The sequence below is a fragment of the Apteryx mantelli genome, chromosome 15, assembly GCF_036417845.1.
Source record: "Apteryx mantelli isolate bAptMan1 chromosome 15, bAptMan1.hap1, whole genome shotgun sequence".
Taxonomy (NCBI): domain Eukaryota; kingdom Metazoa; phylum Chordata; class Aves; order Apterygiformes; family Apterygidae; genus Apteryx; species Apteryx mantelli.
In genome coordinates this window covers 15,773,005-15,797,604 of record NC_089992.1, presented here as the reverse complement: position 1 = coordinate 15,797,604, position 24,600 = coordinate 15,773,005, and the positions used below count along the sequence as shown (strand labels likewise).

The following is a 24,600-nucleotide window of genomic DNA, read 5'->3' as shown; positions in this document are numbered from 1 at the left end:
AATACCTGTATGCATATACAATTATATTTATATATGCACCAGAGCATTTTATTATGTGCATTAACAAAATAACTACTTCATTTGTTATAATTTTGTGTGTCATTGACATATCAGATCTTACACTTATGAAAGATGCAAATGGTAGACATCAGAAACCATGCTTTGATGTATCATAATGTTATGTTGTAACCCTCTAAATTGGCCTCACATGCATTTAAAACCTATAGATACATAAATAATATCAAATGACAAAACTAGAAGCAGTTTCTTCATACTTTATTTTACAATTTCTCACTAAACATATTTACAGGACACAGGTTGCTTTAGTGCAATACATAGTAATGTTGCTTAAGTACAAACTGTTGAACTTTTCTAAAAAAAAAGAAATAAAGCACTTAACTGATGTTACAGCTAAGTATGTAAAGCAACATTAATAACTCTGAGTGAAAATGCTAACAGCATCATTACTTTTCATAAACAATTTCTAGAAACAAACCACAAACCAGCTTTACATATTCCAAACTATTAACCCTTATACAGTACCATATCGTTTAAAAAAATGAAAAATTTTAAAGCACATATACTGTTCTGTGGCAGTTTTTTTCTACAGATATTGACTTACCTTTTTAATACAAATATGATATTACCTTGGCAGTTTTGAAGAACAAAGTTATCTCAAGATATCAAACATCAGTAACAAACTCTGATAAGCACAGCTTCTTGAGAACTTGCTTTAACAGCATTTCTTCACAGTGATATTTATGAAAGGTTGGAAAAAGATTAGCATAAAATATTTCCATCCCTTTTCAGTTTTTATGCAAAAATCATTACTTTATATTGGTAGTTATAAAATTACAAACACTTTCTATAAGTAACTGCATCTGTAGTAATGATAGAAAAAGTTATCTGTAAGATACCTAAAATGAGGCTAGCATAAAATGATAGTTTGAAATTAGCTACATTTTTAACATAATAGTAAGGGAGGTAACTTAATTTACGTTAAGCAACGTATTATTTTAACAGAGACAACTTATTAATCAACTCAGAGAGCTAATTATTTATTAATGAATGTTAAAAAATTAATGAATTGTGATGAGGTGAAATCATCATTTTAAAATATATAATGAATCATTTACTCTTAATCTTAGTTTTGGCACTTTATTGGAACAATTACTTTACCAAAGACCAAAATATGTATAAAAGATATAGAGCTCCTGGACATACCTTGCAAATATAGTACCTAAGTACTGGCAAACACTGAAAACATAGTTAATTAAACATTCCCACAGATTTTCACATGCATGCACTATTCAGACAACAGCATTGTATCTATGTTCTTGGCGGTGACAATCTTGCGTTACTTGGGTATTTTAGGCCGTTTCTTCAGCAGATCTTGTTTCTGATTTAAGTCTTACAAATTCTTTAGCAACTTCATCATTGGTCCTCTGAGAAAGTATCCTAAGGATCGTCAGCCCAGTCTCATCCACAAAGATATTTCTCAACAAGGGATACCAAGATGCACAGCTACCTTTCTCTGCTATGTTTTGCAGTTGAATAACTGTCATTCCTATAATGCGATCTTCCCTGGCAAAGCAGTAATCTTTCACTGAGAGATGAAGCTCGTAGGCTCCTGGCCTATCTTCATTACTCAAAATGCTGCATGGATTAAAAATACAAATTCAGAACAGGGAGTTCAGTTTAATTTCCCTAAGAAATGAACATGCTGTAGAAATCTGGTCAACTTTATAATGATAGTGGTAGTTCCAATTTTTGCAACAGAGGATCATTTACTTTAAACCTTTTACATGGTTAACCTGGTTGGATGCTATTGGTCAAGTAGCCTCTGTTCCCACTGACCTGAACAGAAACTTAGAGAATTCATTAGTTCCCTCAGTATCTGAAACATGTGACCCTTCCCTAGAAAGTGCCTAAAATATTCAAGTAGTTTAAGCACAGATATTATACCGTCTTTTAACAATTGAAAAAAATGCAGAAATATTTATACTGTTACCTTAAATCAGATGTCTTTTTTTTTAAACATTACATATTTTATATGTCAAAATAAAATCTTTTTGACTTGCAAATTTTTGCATGGTTCTTCCTAGCTTAGTAATTCTGAAATGCGTAAGTATGTAAAAGTAGCTTCTCTGCTCTTAAGTGTCTATTTTCTAAAGGTACTGACTTCTATAACTGCAGTGCAGAATTCTAGATCAATACTTGCTATTTCTTTTCTATCCTTACTGAAAGTTTGTCTGTGTGTGTTTGTATGAGTAGGCATATGGGTCTGATGATAGAAGTCTCTTCAACTTAGTTTTTAATTGACACAAAAATGCATCTCAGCTAAATTTTTGTTTCTGTTCATTCTGCCAGGTCCAAATTAGCTGTAGGGTCTATCATACTGTTTACTCAAAATTCTCAGTTAGGTGGCTATGGATATTGGTTTCTAACACAAATAAGAGGTTGCCTTGGAAAAGCAAGAGTAAAAATCTGGCAGCAGGCAGTTATGATGTCAGTTTATTTTTAATAACTGTTGTTTTATCACAGCTTTTTTACATTGCTAGTTTCATCTGCTTTGCTTTGCTTTATCCACCATTTGTGCAGTAAATACTGTTCCTAGATACCAAAAAGAAATTTTTCTCTCGTTGTATTTTTGAAATGATGGCAAGAACGCATTTTTAGCATCTGGGGAGACTGAGATGTTTTAAAACCTTTCATAAAGCTTCAAAAACAAGCCCGATGATAATCTGGTTTTTAAGGGTAAAATTTATTCCCTTCCAAGAGAGCCAGAGATCCTCTACACCATTTAAAAACTTGTCTGAAAGCTGTATTTAGCACATGCAAACTGGCTAATCCCCCCCCCCCCCCAAGCCTAGAGGCTAGTTGTAATTAATTAGAAATGTACCTACTGACAGGCTAAACCAAACTGGAGAAAACATTCCCAGTTATGCAATTATCCTGGCAGGAATACGAATGTGCCCTGCCTGTATCTGTGGGTACATCTTCATCCTGCCTGAAACTGGTGTTCGTTTTGCAGGTCACTGCAATCCCTCGAGGAGAGAAGGAGCTATTATGCTCAAGACTACAGATATATCGGGGGATTGTTTCCTAAAAATCACCCAATATTTTGCTTTATTGCTCCACCTCCTTTACTCATTGCTCTGAATCACATAAGCACGCGCATATGGCAGGGCTGCTCTCAGAAAGTAGGTTTAGAATATTATTTCATTTAATCTAAATATAAAAGTGACTGGCAGACGATTTGTCAGTTGTAGTGAGACACAGCCATTTGAATGCAATTTCAGTCTGTGATGAATGGAAACTGAGCAACACTTAAGCTTTAATCATTTGAAGGATCTGAGTGTTTCTATAAAAGCTGCACCATTAAAATCATTTGTCAAGCTTCAGGAAGACAGTATAGCTTTGAAATAACACCCAGGTCCTCCATAAAAGTTATTTCATAAATTGATTTCTGATATCAACAGACTAATTAGGTATTTTTTATTACTTTCCTACTTCATTATGAGTGATAACAACAGAGATGGTAAGAGTGGGGCAACCAACTGTTTTATTGAATTATTGAAAGTTAACAGTGGCAGAGATCTAGGTAAATTGGTGACTGATTCAAGGGTTAAATACTAAAATAGCTTAGTGGTATTTATTTGATACTTTCATTTTCTTTAACAGTCAGCGTTAACCTGCTTATTGTTACTGGATATAAGACGTTTGAAGACAACCTTTTCTCTCTAAGGTGAAAGATTCACATTATTTATTGAAGTTGTAATGAAAGAAAGAGGATTATGCTGCAAATAACAAATATAAACTTTTATTTTATAATGCTACTACACCTTTTCCCTTCAGAAATTGGTTTTTATACTTACTATGTAATCCTTATACAGTCTGGTCCCAACAAAAATGAATAGTTAGAAGTGTATTTAGCTTTTAAAAGGTAGCATTATTCATGAAAATGAAAAAATCTGTACATATTGATGATTTTCTGCTTAATTTGGTGTCATTTCATTTGGATTTTTATAACTACTCCCATTTTAGCTACTTTATTTTTAAACCCTTTTATCCATCCAGCTGCAGTACAGGAGATTTCATTTTTAATTGTGCTTTCAGTAGCCTCCAGAGAAACAAATAAGGAATATACATTTCATAGATTGCTACTTTTGTTTATAGTGCAATCTCAGTGCAATATATCATTTTCTTAAAAAAACAAACAAACAAAAAAAACCCCAACAACAAACCCCCCCCCTATACTGGAGGGACACATGATGTGATTTCAACCAACGTATTCTCCCTTCCCAGCCACCCCGGTCAGTTTAGAGCAGTTCTAAGGCACTGAGGTCCCCAGGTGCCCTGGGAAATAGTTAGCAAGAGGCTGTGGAGTGCAAGGATGAAAAGCTTTGACTGGAGCAACAGGACAAGCAGCCTGCCTTGCCTCCATTTTTCCTAGAGCTTCCTTCTTCAGCCTGCCTTTTTATGATCGTGCGTCTCACCTTCCTTGCTGCTCTATATCCTCAGAGGCCAATTGCTATCGCAGATACAGCAGAGGGATCAAGAAAATCAGTGGCAGCAAGCCTTAGCAGCTTCGTGATCAGACACCAAGAAAATGAACTCAATCCTAGTGTGCAGGGTTTTTCAGTGCTTGGAAAATGAATTGGTCTCAGTTGGGAAAGGAGAGGAAGATGGAACAGGTGAAAGAGATGTGCTATGGGAAATACTAACTTTAAAATCCCAGATTGAGTGAAAAGGTTACTGCTTTGAGGATTAAATAATAGAGGTATATGATAACATTAACATATAAACAATGCTTTAAATATTTGGGCATCTCTACAGATATAATGTTCCAGATCTCTAGCAGTAAGAGTTAGTGCTTTAGTCCAGATAACTGCTTAGACAAATGGTTTCCTAAGTACATAAATACTTATTTTTGTGTGTGGAGAAGAACTGTACATTTTAACCAGCTTTTATTAAGACTGAAAGCCTAGCGGTTGTCTTTCATCTTCATATAAAATTGAGACCATTTAACAAATTGTTTTGAAGTGTTGTCTATATGTGTTCTTTGACCTATAGAGCCTTGGCCTTAGGATTTTTTAGTCCTTACAGATTTAACTGCAAGAAATTCTGACAAAATTTGTATAAAATATGCAATTAACAGACAAAAAAGACTTACAATTGGAAAGTTTCATTGTATTTTGGTGACCAGGTGTTGCTCTTTGTCTTAGTTCCGTGTTTTCTTTTCTTGTCACTGAGGTTAGGACCTAATACGCAGACTTCCACAAATGGCCGGAACATAGCTGTTGTTTGCCAATTTAGATTACTAATTGCTACAACTAAAAAGAAATAGAAGAAATGAAGTTAACAAATAAAATCCCATTGGAAGAACTCCAATTAATTATCCAGTATGACTTTATGTAGTCAATGAAAGGTCACTGGAGGGTGACCTGAGATCTTTCCTATGGAAAATCTATACCTGGCAAGCCTGGCAGCCTGCCTGGTATCTGCTGAGTAAGAGGTCTGAACGCTTCTAGTTACAACAGCAGCAAATACAGCGGTGTACTTTGCAAATATTGACCTTAACAGCTGTTTTGTCTGCTACCTCCACTGTAATTCAAAAATCAGCTTATAAAAAGGTAACTGGGTTTGCTTTGGAATTCAGACTGTGCAGAACACAGGGATATTATTTATTAAAAACAAAACATTTAAAATAATTTGGTGTAGTCATTCACCATCCAACTCTGCTACAGCTTTTGTAAAATTATATTATATAAAAGTAATTCTAAAGTGTAATTTGACACATCATAAGATCTTATAGCTCAGTAACTTTATTATATAAACTTCAACTGTCTGGCATGCTAGCAGATTTACACAGGGAAGCAGAGACAATATTGACCTGTATAATCATGATTATGCTGATGTTGAGCAAGGAAAAAGTATGACCCTAATAACCTGAATCTTACTCATAGCTTTAGAAGCACAGTAATACTTAACATGGGTCATTTCACTATAGGGATATTTTACTGAGTATGGAATGGCTGTGGGTCTTGAGGTTTGTTGTTGTTGCCTTCTTTTTAAAACTAGCTATTTGAAACTTACCTTTTACAGTAACTTTATGCTCACCAGTTCCAGGGTGTGTAGAGACATCCACCTGTATAGATATCTCACCCACTGAATTATTAGAAGTTTGGCCTGAAATAATAATCAGTAAAGAAACAGACAGTAACAGAACATAAGTGGAATTCTTTCTCAGAAACACTTAGAATTCTGACATGGATTTCACAGTTAAATGGGAATTAATTATTGATTCATAAATGATTGTCACCACAAAGATATCTAGCAATTGCAAATGTCTCTGTAAACTGCCTTAGTAAAATGAGAAGAAACTGTCACTGGGATCCTTCCATTCTGGTTGTCATTAGATGTGCATCTGGAAATGCAAAAGTTGCTGGTTTTGCCAACCTTCATTTGTATTGATGTCCCAAAATCTGAACACTTTTGGAAAGCTATTTCTGTATTGTTATTGATGAATACTGTGATGGGGGTCCCTTGTCCCCATACTGGAGGCAGTGAAGGTCTGCTAAGCTTATAACCAAAGTATTAAAGTTCTCTTGCACTAGTTACAGGCACACAGGCTTGAGTGCAAAAACCCGGCTGGCTGCAAGGAAGGCAGAGGAGCCAGGAACTTAATTTTGAAAGTCCCTACTTTAACCACCGATGCAGGCTCTAAGTCACTTTGCACATAACATATAAAAATAACTCTCAATATGTGTTCAAAGGTCCTTACTTTAATATGTCATAGGCTAGGTTACAGCAGTACAATATAAACAAAATAGGGGTATGTACACTTGTTCTTTAATTAGATTGCAGTGAAAGGTGAACTCTGGCTGTGTACTGTCCACATATTCCCCAGGCTAATCTCCCTGATCCATTTACTGAATGAAACTACTCTCCCTTTCTAATTGGCTAATAATATTTTTGTGGGCTGGCAAGGGAAGATTCTACCTTCTCTCTATTTATACATAAATTCCTTGCCCACTGGTTTTCCATCCATCTACACACGAGGGGAAGCAAATGTTCCCTAGACCTTTTCTCTCTTGGAAATTCCAGCAGCCCATGAAGGACTTACTTAGGGAGGGGGACAGGGAAGAGATCTGCCTAATTTTTTCTGTGCCTTGTATGAACATACTGGGAAAAGGATATTTTTTTTGCCCTGAATTAGTTTATACCCAGGATATTTTGCTTTTCCTTTATCATACCCTGTTTTTCTGAATTTCACCCTCAGTGAAATTCTAGAAACGCATTCTACAGTGATGTTTGTTGGTTGTGTTGGCATAATCTATGTTCGCTGCACTGGTTGTACGTTGCAAGGTGAATTAAATACTCTCACCCCAAGTATTACTGCTTGTGTTACTGTTACAGGTTTTTTCCTGGCATATCAAGATATGGAAATCCAGTGCTCAATTATGTTGCTCAGAATCCTTGAACGCTATTCTGTATCTTCCAACTTTCAAGTGAGTTTGGCTCAGAATTGTCATGAATCCACTTTTGAAGCATAGGCAGAAACAACAGAGTTTTAGTAAAAACACAGTCTTTCTTTTTAATATCTTAAGCTGCTCATAGCTGCTACTTCTGAATCACAGGTTACTTGTACAAATTTACAACCAGATGGTCGGGACCATTTAAGACGTGTAACTAGGCAATTTGTTACACATCAGATTTTTAATGACAAGAAGTTTAGCTTCAGTGGCAGCCATTAAACTACTTGTTGTAGTCTGGACAGTTCCTCAAAGCAAGATGTACTCTACTGAGCCTCTAATTAAGCTGAATCATTCTACATCTTATTCACAATAAATAATGCAGGAAATGTATTTATGAACTTGTATATTAAGACACAAATGAAATGGACTAGAAAAGCTGAAATAAAATCAGTAGAACAGCATTTTTTTAGAACAGTAAAACAATGGATTTATCTGACTGTCCAGTAAAAATAGGTTTTATTAAGGAGGAGAAAGGAAATTTTTGTGTGGTCAAGGTGATAGAGTTAAAGTTGATTTCTTTTTCTCTTTTCTCTTGCAAACACAACATCTTTAGACCATGTATCAGTGAGCAGCATAATATTGACACTGAATTTCTGTGTCTTGAAATAGCTTTTTTTTTTTTTTTTTTTAACTTTTTGGGGTTCAAAGTGCTATGTAAAATATTCTGCCCAGAAAAAAGAAGACTCTCTTAACAAGGCCTCATTTATGAAATGTGATCTTCTTTAGTGGAGTTAGTCTTGGGTTTAACCCAGCTTGCTAACGTGTATGAAAACTGCAAATGTCTTCCCTCATATTTATGTAGATTAGTTAACTTGAATTAAGTAAAGACTACACCTGTAGTGAAGTAAATCGGAGAAGAGTTGAGACTGGAGCTTCTAGAGTGTTAACCTGTCTTGTTCTTTCATACTGTGAAATTTCATGTTTTCATCTTGTTAAACACTGCATGGCTCAACAAGAGCAGGGCCCTTTTTTTGGTGCCAGACCTCTTTTATGAATATGGTTTTATTTACATGTGTTAGAAATAGTTGTGCTTTAGCCACCTAGCCATTGTCAGCTACTTCAGTCTGAGCTAAACATAACTGTAAGACATTACTCTTTTGTCCTTCTGATGAAAAAGCTTTGTCTGCCAAACTGGGCAGGAGAGAAGAACCAGGAATTTGCAACAGCTAAAGCACATAAATATTGAATGGATAGAATAAACTGAACATTTTGAGAGCAATTGCCAGAGGTTCTCAAATGCTTTTCTACTCAGAATTACTTCACCATTGACTGCAGTGGAAGGTGAGTCAGTCTGATCCTGAGTATTACTGAATAGATCAGCCAGTGTCAATCATTTGTTTTAGCCTCTAGCTAAAAAAAAAAAAAAAAACCACAGGGGAAATCAAGAATGTTTTGGAAGAAAATGATTAATGCTTTAATTAGCCAGTGCAACAACTTGCAGATGATGTTTGTAATGGAGAGTGCAGTATTAACCGGTAATGACTCATATTATTAGATCTTACCAGGACAAAATGTATGAACCTAAGAGCTAAAAGTCTTCTGTTTCTCACACTTTTTTTTAAACTATGCAAAGTATTTCCTTGTGTAGTTCTCCCAGCTGATCTTTTTCTTTCCTTGTCCTACTAGTCCATGTTACACAACAGTGCTCTAAGCAGTGCTGCAAGCAGGTAGAAGGATTAGTCCTGTGTGTATAGTACTGTTTGATGCAGTTATAAAGAAATCTGCATAAAACTTCAAGCAGTTTTCCACTGAAAACAACTGACAACATGACCCTGGGTATCACTGTTGCCCAGGAAGCTTCCTGCAACAAAACCTCTCAGAGAGCAGAGACAATTCCTAATGGAGTTTCCTCCATCAGAGGTCACCCGCCCATTGGTCTTGCATCCACGTTCTGTCTCTCCCCCACTCCCCATCCCTCCCTTCTTGCCGAACAATCTAGAGATACCATCCTAGTATTTGCTCATACCACCTTTTGCTGACATTCAAAAACTATAACACTTTATTTTAAATTCTCTGATCTCTCTCTGTTGCTTTGTTTTCTTACTGCCAGAGCTTGTAAAGTCAGGGCAGGAACAGCTCTCAGTGATTCTGGCTGCCGTTTGGAAAGGTCGTTTTGTCCTACCACATTTAACAGGTGAATTCAGATGACAAAAAATATCTAGCCCTGCGCCATAGAGGATGATTGCACTTTTCTTTCTTTAATACAGTAATTCAACTCATTAGAAGATTAACTGAAGTACTAATAACTCCGCTTTATGTTGAAAAGCCTTATTGTTGTTTATCTACTACTGAAATTCCACTCTAAACTATGCTTTATTTTATCTGCTAGCTTATTTATATGAATCAAAAGAGCGCATCCTCTCATAGGTGGACTTTAGGGTGATCTCCTACATTTAAACTGCTGTCACTCTATTGCAACAAACAACTGTAAAGGAGAAAGTATTTCCTTCAGCCACAGCTGCTAGTCCCTCAGCCTTTTTTCAAAAATCAGGAAAATATTTAGGTTTTGATTCCTTCTTTATTTAGCTCCTGGAATATCACCAGTATCACAGTGTTGTTACAGCTGCAATCTTAATAAAAAAGAGTCATTTTGGACCAATGACCTAGTCAAATGTTTTGTAGTCATAATACTCATACTGGCTACACCTGCCCAAGGAAACAATATTTCTAGTCCTCTATTCCTCATCAGGAAGCTTCTATTCCTTAGCAGGTATCTTGGGAAAGGTCTGAACTTGAGGATGCTGTTAGAAAATACCACAAATACAACAGGGAAAAAAAAGGATCCATGTATATTTTGTAGAAAAAAAACAAAACAGAAACACCCTATATGCTCTAGAATAATACTCTGTTAAATGGAAAAGACTCCTTCTCAGTGGGCACAGAGGTGTCTTTGCACAGTTCTGTGAAAGTGGTCCTTTATCATGCTTGAATCCTTTAAGAGCAAAAAGCTTTAGAAGTTTTTCATATCATCAGGGCAGCTTTAGAAACTAACTGCTAGGTTTGCCTGAAAAAAGATAAGCCTAGCAGAAATAAATGTGATTCACAGAAAATGAACTAGCATAAATTACACCTGAATGCCAGACACATTTCATGTATTAGAAAACATCACTTTTTAAGCTTGGATTACTGTAATTCTAGTTTTTCTGTGCTGTTAGAGTTTTTCTACTGATCTTCATCTGTCTTTCTGAAAATTTCTAAAAGTATTTACTTTTTGGAAGTAAGTTTAATATACCTTTATTTTAAAGATAAAAATTCATTTATGTTATAATTAACTCTCTGTATTTGTATTTTCATATATTAAAAATACACTCTGGCTCTTTGTTTCATAGGAGAGTTACTAAAGGTAGCCATTCTATGTGATGGCAAGTTTGTAAGGAAAAAAAAAAAAAAAAAACCTAAAATGAAGATGGAAAATTCAGCCTCAATTGAGCAAAAGAAACAGACTGCCTATCATAGTTGTTCTGAAAAGTGATAAATCACTTCAGAGAATAGTAATCATCTGACTTGTCAGACTAGTGATCATAATTCTGTTTTATGAAGAGCAGACAAGTGGTTTGCACACTCTGCCCCTCCCCTGAAATACCTCGCCTGTATGAGACAGTGGTGAGCAAACAGGTCGGACTGTGAAACACTCATCCTGGAGAGCGCCTTTGTAACGGCATGAGCTGTACCCACTCATGACCTGCACTGACGGCTGGCAGAGCAACAGCAGCAAGTTTAAGAACTAATTATACATTTGAAACGAGCTCTTTAATACACAGTTTCACCAGAGAGAGTCATAGGCGCAAGATAAAAGGAACAGTTCAGAAAGCATATGAAAGGGCTAAGAGAAGATTTTTGAGAGCTTGAAATAGCAGGAGCAGTACCTCTGATGGAGTTACTCCCTATCCATACTTTCCAGCTGCTTTGGAAGTTGGGGGATGGCAACATTCCAGTTTGCATAATCTCTTGAAACTCCTTTTAAAAATGGAAAATGTAAAAAGCTTCCTTATAGTTTCCTTAAAAGCATCTCATTGGTACTTTAGCTTTAAATTCTTCTGTTAAAAGACCATGCAGAAATTATAGATTTCAGCTACAAAGCATGAAATGAGTTTATAGTGGTAAGTTTGTGGCTGATGAGTGGGCTAGTACTAGCTCACTATGACCTGTGAAGAAATTCATGTATGTCTCCTCATATATTAAAAACTATGCAAAACTAATATAGTCACATTGCAAATGTGGTAGACACGCAATACTCTTTGTGGTAATATAAAATGTAGGTATCTTCTATTCTGCTATTCCTTCAATAGTATAATGTATAACTATAACCCAAATTTTTCTCATGTGACTGCTTGTTAAAAATTTACATTGTGGAAGTAAATATTTTTGTAAATGCATATAACTGCTTTCAGCAAACTTTCATGAGCATTTCCAGATACCCTTTAAACTCATCAACTCAAAATTCTAAAAGTGCTTGTAAATACTCAAACACCAGTTGCCTCTACAGAACCCCCAAATCACCTAATAAGTTGACAGGTTTTGACCAGATGAGTGCATGTGAGTATGCTTTCACAGACATGGCATACTTCTACTGCAGTCGCTGCTGTGGTGCTGCCCATGTAGACTTGCTTAAAGCTAGATTGTTTTGGGGGTTGTTAGGAGTATTGGTATTGCAGCATGGAGCTCAGTGAGAGTGGCAAAATGCATCTGAGAAGTTGAGCTAATAACTGGTCTGTTCACAGGTCCGGACTCTGAAGCTCCAGCTGCCGCAGTGACACTGATAGGAGTATCCAAGATAGCAGAGCTTGTACACGTAAGTATTGGAAATAGCACTGCAGCTAAGCCCAAAGTTCACAATATTTGTATAAAAATAATATTTAGTATTTGAGATCTAATATAAACATAGGAAAGTTTATGTAATGATGTAAGTTCCCATATAGAAGTATTCACAGAAGACAGAATTGCCACATCTATAGAGGTATTGCCTGATGTACCTGTTAACGAAGTTGTTTTTGTTAGTTTTTATCTGGTATTGTATTTAAACAAACACTAGTGTCAAGCTTACAACCTCTTCTATTTACAGTTCAGTATGGCAAAATTTGGTAGCTATAACAAAGTAAGTAAGTGAAACACAACAGCCTTGAAAAATGATCAGTGAAGACCAAATAATTTAATGGTGTAAGTAAGTCAGACAGAAATAAGTAGTACTGAATCTGAAAAGAGAATATCTGTCCCTGCACTCAGCCATGCAAGTTTTCTGTTTCAGCTCTGTGCCTGTGGACTGGAGTTTGCAAATGGTTGTGTAATCCTTGGTTAACATACCATTTCATGATAAGGACTATCAACTATCTTATGTTTTGGATTAATTTGAGAGTTAGTTTTTCACGGCATACAGAATGAGAGACAGCAACAAATTGTGTGCATGTGTGTGACAGAGACTGAGAAAGAGAGAGAGAGAGAGATTAAGGGCATGTTTGCAAAACAAGGATTCTTTTAATGCTGCAAAGTAGTCTAGTAGCAGAAGAGAAGAATAGTAGGTTTTCATTGCTCTTCAACTAGGGACATATCCTTCTTGTTTCATCCATTAACAATTACAGCTTTAATTAACAACAGATTTCATTCTTTTCCTTTTTTTTTTCCTTTTTTTTAATATTGAAATCAATCTAGAAGCATTAAAAGCCAATGTGTTTGTGGTCTGTCCAGTGTCCATCCTGCTTTAGCGGCATTTGCAGAGACAATTCTAACCATGCAGTCATTGTAAAAGCAAGACTCACTTATCTGCAAAACAGTTATGAGGAAAATATGCAATGGATTCTTATGCCTTCCATTATTAGTATGACCCTTTACCAAAACCTGCATTGCATTGGCAAGGTTCATAGGACTTGTTTGGAAAATAGTGATCTTTTTATTCAAAAATCCAGAAATATCAGCTGTTAACAATATGTGGAATTTATTTTTTTTCTCTGCCCACTCTCCACTTTACAGACCTGTTGAGCTTTAGGCATACAATTATGTTGTCTGAGTGTACGTACAAGAGAGACAGTGGAGAATGATGCTCTTGGAGAATGACCATGTGAGATGCAACATTGGCATTCAGTTTGGAGAAATTAATGGTAACAAATGAGAGCACATTCAGGACACTGTAATGTGCTTTCTTTTTACACAGTTTGCCAAAACTAAAAGTATGGATGTATTAGAATGAATGCTAATTAAACATAAAAAGTCACAACACACTGTAATGTGCAAAATTAGTGAAGAGTTAAGACATAAGTTTCTGAACTAAAACATCATCATAAACCGGCTTTTCATCTTACTATCCTTAAAGTTAAGTTGTCTAAAAGGAGAAAGTATCATTTCCTTCAATAAAAAGGTGACTGCCAGGATGAAAACTGTATCTCTTTTTTTTTTTTAGGAACTAATTTTGAGCAGCATTGGCTGGATTGGGCTGAGCTTTGAGTAACAGTACGTCAAATGTATCATAGAGTAGAAAAATCTGTACAAGAAGCCAATGAATATGGATATGGCTTTACTTCAGTGTTTTGAGTCTGTTCCCTCTCTTACGAAATGCAGTAAGAGTTTGTCCTTTGACTTTAAAGGTTTCACACTGATTGTGAAAGTGGTTGAATTTAGCTCAAGTTTTAGTTAAAATGAGCCATTTCTACCTGCACTGTAATTTGACCTTTTTTGTCAAGATTTGATGTAGGTTGACATCTTGCAGGGGTGTGTGTAAATACATGCTCTTTTGCAGAAAACTTTGAGCTTTCCCTGACGATGTTCCATGTTGGCTTGCTGGCTGCCATCCTGCTCTAAGGCAGCCATGGCATGTTTTGGCCATACAATGCTGAACCCCCAAGTCCTGCCTCTGAACAGGATTTACTAGGTCTGGCTCAGCAGTGTACTTCCATTTTATCACCTGACTCATGTTTGATGCAAGTGTAGTGTGCACAGGTGATTCTGTCTGCTGGAAAAGATGATGACAGTCCATACTGTAGTCTGAATTTCTGCAGAAAATGTTATCTTGCAGCTGAATGCAGAGGAAAAAAAAAAATCACACGTAGATCAGATATAGCTACTGCATACTATTAGCCGTGCCTAATCTTTTTAGATTGTCACTTTTGTGACAATTTACAGCTCAGGGAAATTCAAAGAAACCAAAATTTATCTGTCTCTCAAGAGTTCTGCTTTGTAGTGGTAGCACTGATGCTTCAAGAGCCTCACTTGGCTGTGCTTTATATCTCTTTGCAGAGGTATCAATGAGCCCAGTGTCAGTGTGTAAGATAGTCACTCAGGCCTTGAAATCCAAAGAAGTTCTTCACCAAACTGCCTCCAGGTTTTTCAAAATCCTTTATTTCTAGATCAATGCCCATTTTAGGGAGATGCTAAAAGCTATTTGCTCCACAACATGGCTCTTGACAGCTCTAACACTGGTGTATAGTTGAATAAAAAGAAAACTGATCCAAAAGAATCTTCTTACAATAGGCTGCTGTGTCACCTGGACACTTTCTGGTTAATATTAAAGCTGAATGTTAGAAAAGTATACCTTTCTTTAGCAGGTTATAACTCATTGTCTGTAAAATGGTGAAAGTGTTCCTACCAATTAATACCAATAATTTCCTTGCAAAAGATATTGCTCAGCTAGTTTTACATGTGTGGGTTGGGATTCAATAGTTCAAATAGTTCAATTTTTCTGGAAATAATATCCCAGTGGTTTTGTACTAAAGTAAATGTCAAAAATAGGGCTTTCCCCTTTCTATCATATTAGTACCAATGTTAAAATCCAAAATGATCATGATCTGAGTAGTATTCAATTTCCAAACAAGCTGAAAAGTGGCAGATTTGGCACAGAAGCAGGGATGTGATCAACAAAGAGAAACCTCTCTATCCTATTCTGCCAGTCAGCAAGATAGATGTCTAATATGATTGCATGCGATGATAGAATTTTTCATATTCATAGTGGGAAGTGCTGATTTGTTTTCACAACACTGAGTGAGGACTGAATTTACAACATTCATCACCATGATGCTTTCAAAAGGCAAATCATGACACACAAAAAAACAAGATTGTCAGTTATTCAAAAAGTTACTTCCGGTTTATGTTCAACATTGTCATTTACTTATTCAAACGTCTGTTGAGAAAACAGTCTTGAGAGTCTGTAGTACTGCTTTGAAATGGAAAATCAATCAGGGTAACAGTATGGCAGATATCAACTCCATTTTTCTTGACTTTGTGATAATTTATTTTTAAAACATATATTAATATTGCCTATTTGAATTGCTCTTTACAAAAGTGTAGGCACAAAGACTTGGAATCAAAACTGTGGTTCAAGCAGTTATCCTTGTTTAGAAACAGTGAAAAAACATATTCTTGATATAATTCTTTAGTCCTACTGAACTTATCCCAATATATACATGACTATAAGAAATACTGGGGACCAATAACATACGTTTTTTACATAGCTATTATGATCTCTAGGGAAAAAGTAAGTCCCGCTTCTCAAACCACTCAATCAAACACAGTTTTTTGCCCTTCAGTTCCTTAGATGCAATGAAGCTTGATGGAAAATGGAAAAAAAACCCTCCCTCATCTGTGGTTAAAAGTAACCCTGATCATTGTCTACTTGTAGTTTGGTGCTATTTCATAGTGAATATTGAGTGGGCACAATGCACATCATCAGGATCTGCATGCAAATCATTGGCTGGTTGTGTATGGTATTTTGAAAAATATCTGTTAGCAGTATGACACCTTAAAAAAATCATACATAAAACATCCATGGATGTTTCAGAAGATGACAGTTTTCTACTAGGGTTATGCTGAAATGACATTTGTGCTTTCCTAATCATTTTGGCTAGGCATTTTATTTTCACTGCAACAGATTTACTAAGCCAACTTGTTATGTGGCAACAATGTTACCAATATATATAATACGTGTATGTGTTTGTGTGTGTGTGTATGTATGTATACATGACTTACTTATACTGACACAGCACAGTCTTTCCTTTAGTGGATACGTACATAAACACTTTCTGCCAATATGATTATGAAGAAAAAAGATGCTCCTTTTTGTGGTATGCTCGCAGTTCAAGTTTTATGCTTAGGTGAAGTCTAAGGTCTTTAAAATGAAGAAACAGGAAAGCTACCAGGGGCCTGACAGTATGGTGCTCTCTTTTTTATTATATTGCTATTAATGCTCATTTTATTTATGGAACAGCTTGTACAACTTTTATTTTTACTGTTTACCTAAACTACTATTCAGAGCCAGCCATCCTTGCCCTTGTCTCCATTAGTTTGATGTGCCAAGGTCTCTAACGGAAGGGCTAGATGTTCTGTACTATAGGGACAAATGTCAGCTACAGCAATTTGGTTAGATTCACTGTGCCTAATTCCTTCTCCTTAAAGCCAAAAGTAGAACAAAAACACTTTGCCAAATCTCCACTCTATTTTTCCCAACACAGGGAGGTTTTGAAGCTGTCTGTTCTGCTCATTGCAGACATTTTGCGTGAGAGCAAATAGAGAACCCATAGTGTAGAAATATCTGAATTGGTGAGGAAAAAAGAGTAGTAGCCTGTATCCTTCCTACACTGCAATTAGTAAAGGCTTAGTTTCTTTGTCCTACACTGATGGATACTGTACTAGTTATTTAGGAACTGGGAAGAATTTATTTCCTGACTGATAAAATTAGCTGGACTATATAGAGGTTTGGGTGTTTTTGTTTTGTTTTGTTTTTCAGCCTTCTCCACAGGATCTCAGGGCTGTGATGGAAGATGTCTGCAAGGTAAAATTCAAGTTATTACAGCTTTATAGTTGGTAGATGACCACTAAATATGTTTGTTCACAGGGGTCTTGTTTCTGTTGAAATAGAGCTATAAGTGGACTGAGAAAAGACATCTGCTAAATGAGTTGGGAATGGTGTTGAAGCTCCTAATGTCTGGTACAGCAAGGACTAGGAAAGTAGTTAGCTTTCATATAACGACATGACAGTAGAGTTCTCGTAATCAATTGTCATCCAGCTGTCACAGGCTGAGTGACAGGCAGTAGCCCCCTAAAGCAAGAAATATTTGAAGAAAGGACCACAGATTGTACTGCACATGTTAGGCATACATTTAATTAATGGAACCAGGGTCTAATTAAAACATATACCTTGCATCTTGTTTATCCTGCCATGTGCTTATAATATTATAAAAGCCAAATGAGTAGAAGATGGTATAATACTTATTTGGCCTGAGAGCTGTACACAAACCAATATAGGAGAACTGAGCATCCAGAATATAATGAAGAATATTCCCACGCTATTGTACTGTCACCATGGAACTTCTGTATGAAAATTTTGAGGAACATGAAAATTTTGATTATGAAAAGCCGAAGGTTTGCTTTCATCTAGCTGAGGTTTTAGCTTTACAAAGGTATGTAAATTGCTTTAGGAACTGCTGTTGAAACTGTTTAAGATAAAACATCTTGTGCATAGACTTGAGAGTAATAAGAAATGAAGAATATACACAATTTTTTATAACCTGTTTGCAGATGACTGACAAGTGAAAGCAGACAGACAGTGGTATCCAAGCATCTGTGTGAGACCAGTTAGAATACAAAACTGCACTTGATCTAGTGCCAGTCCTGCTCATCTCTGATATCTTAAATTCATATACAACTTTGGATTCTTTTTCAGAATTTTGAAATAATTAATGTTTGCATTCAACCATGTAAGGTTAATGTAATTTTTGAACTCAAGACCAAAAGAACTTGTCAACTGTGTGTATATATATATAGATACAGTTTCTTCTGTCAGTGTAAGTAAGTCCTTGAAATAAACCTGGAAAACTGTTAAACATTCCTTACTGTGATATGTATGGATACTTAATAAATTTCAGTTCAAGAGTTTTGTAGAATTAGAAACATAGAAACATTCTCTAATCATTTTAAGTTCTGTTAGAAATAATTGTGCAGAAGTTAGACATCAGTTATTAGACCACTTTTAGACCCTTTAAAATGAAAACAAGCTGCTTCCTTTTTAAGTGAGAATGAGTCTATTGATCAAAATTTTATAATGGTAATGTTCTTATTTCATAAGTTAAAATATACTAATCAAAAAGTGAAGACTGGGTTTTCAGAGGGACGAAATTGTTCTATCTCAAGTCAGTTTATAGTTATCATTATTCATTGTGTTATTTGCTTTAAAGTATTCCTTTTTCCCATTGCTCCCAGTTTAATTATCTCCAACTATTTTTATTGATTATGGATAACTGATTATATACACAAATAAGAGAGCAAATGTAAATTTAATTATATTTCAGAGCAAGTTTCTGATTAGCAAAAATGGTCATTTTAACTAAGTGCTAATGATACAGCCACAGTTGGGAGACTAGAGATCATAATGAATGAAATTTTTAGTTTTATTTAATAAATAATATGGAAGGATGGTGAAAAATTATGAGTCACTTGTCCTTAATTTTCATTCTCGGTGGCTACACTTCTAATAAAACTGGTGTGCAAATATAGGCATGCTAACATACGCACAGAAATGAACACAGACCTTGGGCTTCAACCTTGATGAAACTCAGACTATTCAAGTTTGTGGTTTAGAAATTATAAAGGATCTCTGCTTATACCTGGATAATTTTCTCTCTTGAAGTTGCAGTGAAAGTGTGCATAAGAAAAAGCAAAATGCACTAATATTTAATCATTATCTGCCTAAATCCATAATCTTTTTTTGAGAGGAAAAATGATCTATTCCTTACATATGAGAGCTTTATACCATTTTTCTCACTTCTAATGTATGAATTATTAATGAAGCTCCTCAGTCTAAAATGGAAGCTGTCTAGGAAATCATTCCTTAGAATGAATCTTGGGGGCAGGTTGCAAAATTATGTTTTATGATAACTTATTATAAGTAAGTGAGATATTGTACTTCAGAGGTAAAAGCAATTGATTTCCAGCTTAACTGTCCAATTAAAACTTCTCTCATTCTCATGAGTGGAAGCAAGGTAATTCTTACAGATCAGAAAACCGTATTCCTTCTCAAACATATTAAGTGATGGGCAGGCCATTTTTACAAATGCTCACTGCATTCAAAAGAAATCTAGTATTGCTTGCTATTATGTAAAAATTGGTAGTCTCTAGAATGAAGAAACTTTTGAGCTTGGAATGTAATGCTCATTATATATATATGAAAGCAGTTCCTGTATGGACTGTAACAATATGAAAACACTAAATTGGATAAAAAAGATGATAAAAAATAGTTTTCTTTGAAAACAGAAGGAAACTTTGCCTAAAATTACACCCATGAACTCCTGCCCTCCTATTGAAGTCACAGAAAGTCCTCTTCTGACATATAACATTAATAAATAGTCTATTTATTATATATGAAGAGACCTATTATATATGAAGATACCTTCTGTGTTTCAATTTTTTTGTGCACTACATGAGAATTCTAGAGCAGAAAAAAGTGGCTTTATTGTTGGTGATGTCCAGATACACCTAATTTGAGATTCTTGCATGTTCTCTGCCTTTATTTAGTTTTGAGATATTGTCAAAATTTTGGCTTTGGATAAGTGAACAATGTGACATTTCCAGCAGCATAGTTTTTAAGTCTGAATTCTGAAAGGCACAATGAAAAACATATAGACAGGGAGAATAATGCTGTATTTCAGCCAACTGACACATCCCATTCCTTTTGAACCCACATAATCACTGTCAATGTCTTCCTAAATTCCCAGGCACAGAACTTTTGTTGAGGGCTCTGGATAATTTTTACAGATGACCTGCTAGAGAAAGAAGTCAGCATAGGTTCTGTAATGCGAAATCAGGTGCTACATTTAAGAATATGTTACTCACAATTGTTCTTAATCTCAAAAGGAAGCCCTATGGGATATGTCATACTTTTCACAATTATCTTGGTTAGTGATTAACAGCTGCCAGCTCTGAAAGTATAACTGCTAAAATATTTTCTGAATTTATTTTGTTTCAATAATTGTAATATACACTCTGGTTTGGCCTGTACAGCTCTGTCTGGAGTGCTCCTAAAAATAATCTTGATATTCAGTGTTCATACAGAACTGTGGGACGCTGTTCTTTCATGTGAAGTGGCAATCAGGTAAATGCACTGACCTCAGTCAAGCTCCATTGATTTACAACAGTGGTTGACACAGGATAACATCACATGCATAGATCTGTGTCAATAAATACTAAAATACCACAATGTTTGGAGACTGCCATCGGCAACCAATTATTTAAAACATTTAAAATATAATTTTGAGGCACTTACATCTCTCTTGCAGGCCACTTACTTTGAGACGTCTGAGTGTGTATAAATTTCTTTATCAAGGCATCGGTAGTTTGTGTGTAAAGGCTAAGAGCATATCTCAGGGACTGTAGGTCTGGGCTCTTTTCCAAGAAGTTCTTTTTCAGCCCACTTCCTCCAGCATGGAAGTATTGCTAAAAAGAAAACAAAGATAGGTATTCAGAGAGGTAAGTTACCTGAAAGAGGTCTCAGTTAGTTAGACATACAATTTTAATTAAAGTTCCTGCCCAAACTTTTAAAAGTAACACTGGCTGGTGTGGTTAAATTTGATTGGAGTGGTTGAGATAACTGTGATCATCTCCACTACAGAACTTTTTTTCCAAATGTGAAAATTTAAGATTTGCAGGAGAAAACAATTACACAAAACTTTAACTTGCCCTTCATTCTCCCATGTATTTATATCTCAAAGCCATATACACATGGAAGGTTTTTTTAGATTGTGGAGATGGAAAGTGGGTTTAATTACTCTTTATCTAAAAAATCTCAAAACCCAAACCATGGCTTACAGCACAAGTAAGGAATATCTTCCTCCTGAGGGAAAGGTGAAATTTGTCACAGTTTTACAAAAGAAAATCCTAGAATGCAAATTTTTGGATTAGCATTGCATTATAATTTTCAGTGCCTCTGTGGATATGCAGAGAAGGCGTGTGCTATCCTTGAGTGGCTGTGTTATGGTTTCCTGGACTGTGGAAGGAAGAGAACAGAGGAGAAAGAGCTGATCAACTGGTATTGCCCTCCAAGACAGGTGGAGTAAATTTCATCCCTCAAAAGAGGATTTCCTTTAGGGCAGGACAGCTGTAGCTACAGTTCTCATGATGCACTTCCATGAATGATGCAGCAGTAAAGCCCTACGCGTGCACAGTGGTGCCTGCAAACTTAAGCTGTGGGCAGATCTACACTCTGCAAGCAGTTGTGCTGGTGTAGAGATTACTGCCACTTGTCTAACTCTAGCTGCTCATCAAGGCCTTCTGAGAAGACAGCACCCCTCCTTTAGATGTTCCACTAAACTGATCATCTCAGTACTTCCTGCCTTCTTTCATTAAAAAAAAAAAGGGAGCTATATTGGTATAAATACTTTAAAAAGCATATCGCTCATGATCTAGCGACACAGCTAGATTTGGAAGAAAGCGTATGTACACCACTTTGATAACATGGTGACTATGTAATTATTACAACTATTGTTTTATATATACTTGTTTCTAATTCCAAAGCTGGGTTCAAAAATATTAAGATAGATTCCTCCCTTCTTATCACAAAAATAATGGAGAGCAAAAGGGAGACACAAAAGTAAACTTTCATTAATACTTCATAAAAGCCAGGGTGACAAGATGACAATAAATCAGAATACTTTTAAAGCTGTGAAAACACCTAAATGAAAAATTTTTCCTAATATTTTATACGAGACAATGGTTGATGAGATAAAAGAAATTGTAGAAACAGCCCTTGAGCTACAATGAAAAGATTTACTGGCTACATAAGTTTAACATTGATATATTGTTCAAATACTTTGCAGAAGTGTTTTGGAACCTGCATTTCAGTTCTAGGACTCAAGATTGACGTACAGAGCTCGCATTAATGGCTAATTAGTAAAAGCAAACACTAGTGTTCAAGAAAACATAGACTACTTGACAACATACGGTATCAGTCCATTCTGTATTGGGAGAGGTGAGAACTGTAAGTAACTGTAATATATTCCCCCTGCATTTACAGAGTGTTGTGAAAGCAGTATGTGTATTCATGTACTTTCCATATGTTCATATACCTAAGCTAAATCCTTAATCCTACTGATGTCTCTAACAAAACAAACAGTCAGTACTGTGCCCATTGCACATTAGTCTAGAGTTTTCATCTTCTGAGATTCAAAGTTTTGCATGCAATGAAATGGAAATCTACATTTCATAATAAGGTCATTATTTACATTTCTGTGTTAAGGGCTATTGGTTATTACAGGGAAGAAGTTATCTATAAGAGCAAAACAAAGGATTCAAATGAAGGCACGTTCTATACTGAACGGGAATGAAGTCTGGTTCCCAGTTCTTAAAGATACTCTGTGGGAATAGCAGGGTTTTCTTCTAAGTAATAACAAAAAAGGTGAGGTAAGGGGCTTCCCAGCATTTGTGCTGTCAACAGACAGCATACATTCCACTAAGAGTTTCAAATTATTTTAATCCCATGTGAGCAGTTAGCATAAATTTAAGAGTTTCTAACAATCACTCACCTTTATTCTGTCACCACTGCATGCTTATGTGAAACTTGCATCTTTCCAAGTCAATTATTGTACTTTCCAAGGAAATCGCTATTAATGGAATTGTTTGAAAGTGTGTTCATGCTTTCATCAAAGCTCTTAATCAATTTATAAGTCAGCTCTAATATCTGTTCATGGTATTTCATGTTATTGTGACAATTACTGTGATATTTTTTGGTTGTGTCTCCACATAAAGTACGCTATTGGCAGCAGCAGCTGCACAGAACTAAAGGTTGCATGAAAGCAAATAAATTTAAAGAAACAATGAAACCTGGCCCTAATCCTCTTGAGTTTTGAAATTTATTTCTTCTGCCAATAAACGGTAGATTTTGCATGCAGAAAACAGTAATGTGGACATATCAAATATATGATATTTGCAAAATTTGACTGCAAATCAAATTTGCAATCAAATATAAAAAAATAATGACTAAACAGGGTTTTACTTGCCAGGATTCAGATTTTGATACCTAATACCCTGTTCTTGGCAGTTGCCAAACTTTAAAATAGTTCACCTGATATTCAGTTGCTACTCATGATCCATTTTGAGAGGGTTCAGAGTTCACAGGTGATAAAATAGGCTGGGAACTTGAAAGTCATGCTGACAAATGAAAGGTGCAGACCCAAGTAACTAACGTCAAGTATATGGAAATGAATGCTGTAGCCACTGCAGTCTCTCAGCCAAAACTTGGCAAATGTAAATAAGTCATATTGGATGGTATTTTCACTTTGGAGATTGCCTACAGGCTTACAGTGCTTGCAAAGACAAAAATGGAAACCAGAACAAGATTATCAATGAACATTACCTTTGTTTTGAGACAATGAGATAACTGAGATAACGACTATAAAACCACTTTTCCTTATAGTAAATCTATTTGCTAAGAAGTTCTTTGTACAATATACAAAAATGATAATATGCTATATTTAAGATGAAAGATTATTCCTTTATTTTACGCTCTTCCAAGCATTAATGCAAACATCATCTATTAAATCATAATTGTAAGTTGCTCAGTGAATTAATTTTTGGTACTGAAAAGTAGGCTAATGAAAGTAAACATAAAAAAGGCTGTGAATGCATACAGATACTCCTCCTCTCAAAAATCCTTCCCTGAAAATAATCTGCTCCTTAATTTCTGAACCTTATGCCATTGTTACCATTCTTGTATTCTTTTTTGGGCAGTCTTTTTTGCTTTTAAGCAAACTGTGTTTTCATAGCATTACCAAAAAATTCTACATTTTGGTCATCACACTTATAAACTGGATTCCTGAAGTAACATACTAGTCTTTTTTTGACTTAACTCACAAGGATTGTTTTTGTTTTCTTTCTAATTGTGTAAAATCAATCTCTGCATGATCAAGGCTATTTGTTTACTATTTTGGAAAAAAATAATTTGTGGTTTCATAGGCTTATGTATCAAGTACAGTAAGCAGTTTATAATGCCATGTCATTCCTGTAACCTTTGAAAATAGATTCTTCAAAGAAAGCATTATTTTGCTCAGTTTATGAATTTAGCTCACAGAGATAAGAATACCAAATTAATACA

General features: G+C 35.5%; 1 protein-coding gene across 1 annotated transcript in view; it reads right to left on the bottom strand.

Moving 5' to 3' along the window:
- Positions 1 to 261: 261 nt before the first annotated feature.
- Positions 262 to 24,600, bottom strand: part of UNC13C (unc-13 homolog C) — a 215,474-nt gene continuing 191,135 nt past the window's right edge. Inside the window, exons 29-32 of the mRNA XM_067305207.1 lie at positions 20,801 to 20,948; positions 6,100 to 6,192; positions 5,177 to 5,336; positions 262 to 1,656 (exon numbers count right to left, since the gene is read on the bottom strand). Of these exons, the coding sequence (XP_067161308.1) occupies positions 1,371 to 1,656; positions 5,177 to 5,336; positions 6,100 to 6,192; positions 20,801 to 20,948 (687 nt within the window). The 3' untranslated portion in view covers positions 262 to 1,370. The remainder of the gene's footprint in view (positions 1,657 to 5,176; positions 5,337 to 6,099; positions 6,193 to 20,800; positions 20,949 to 24,600) is intronic.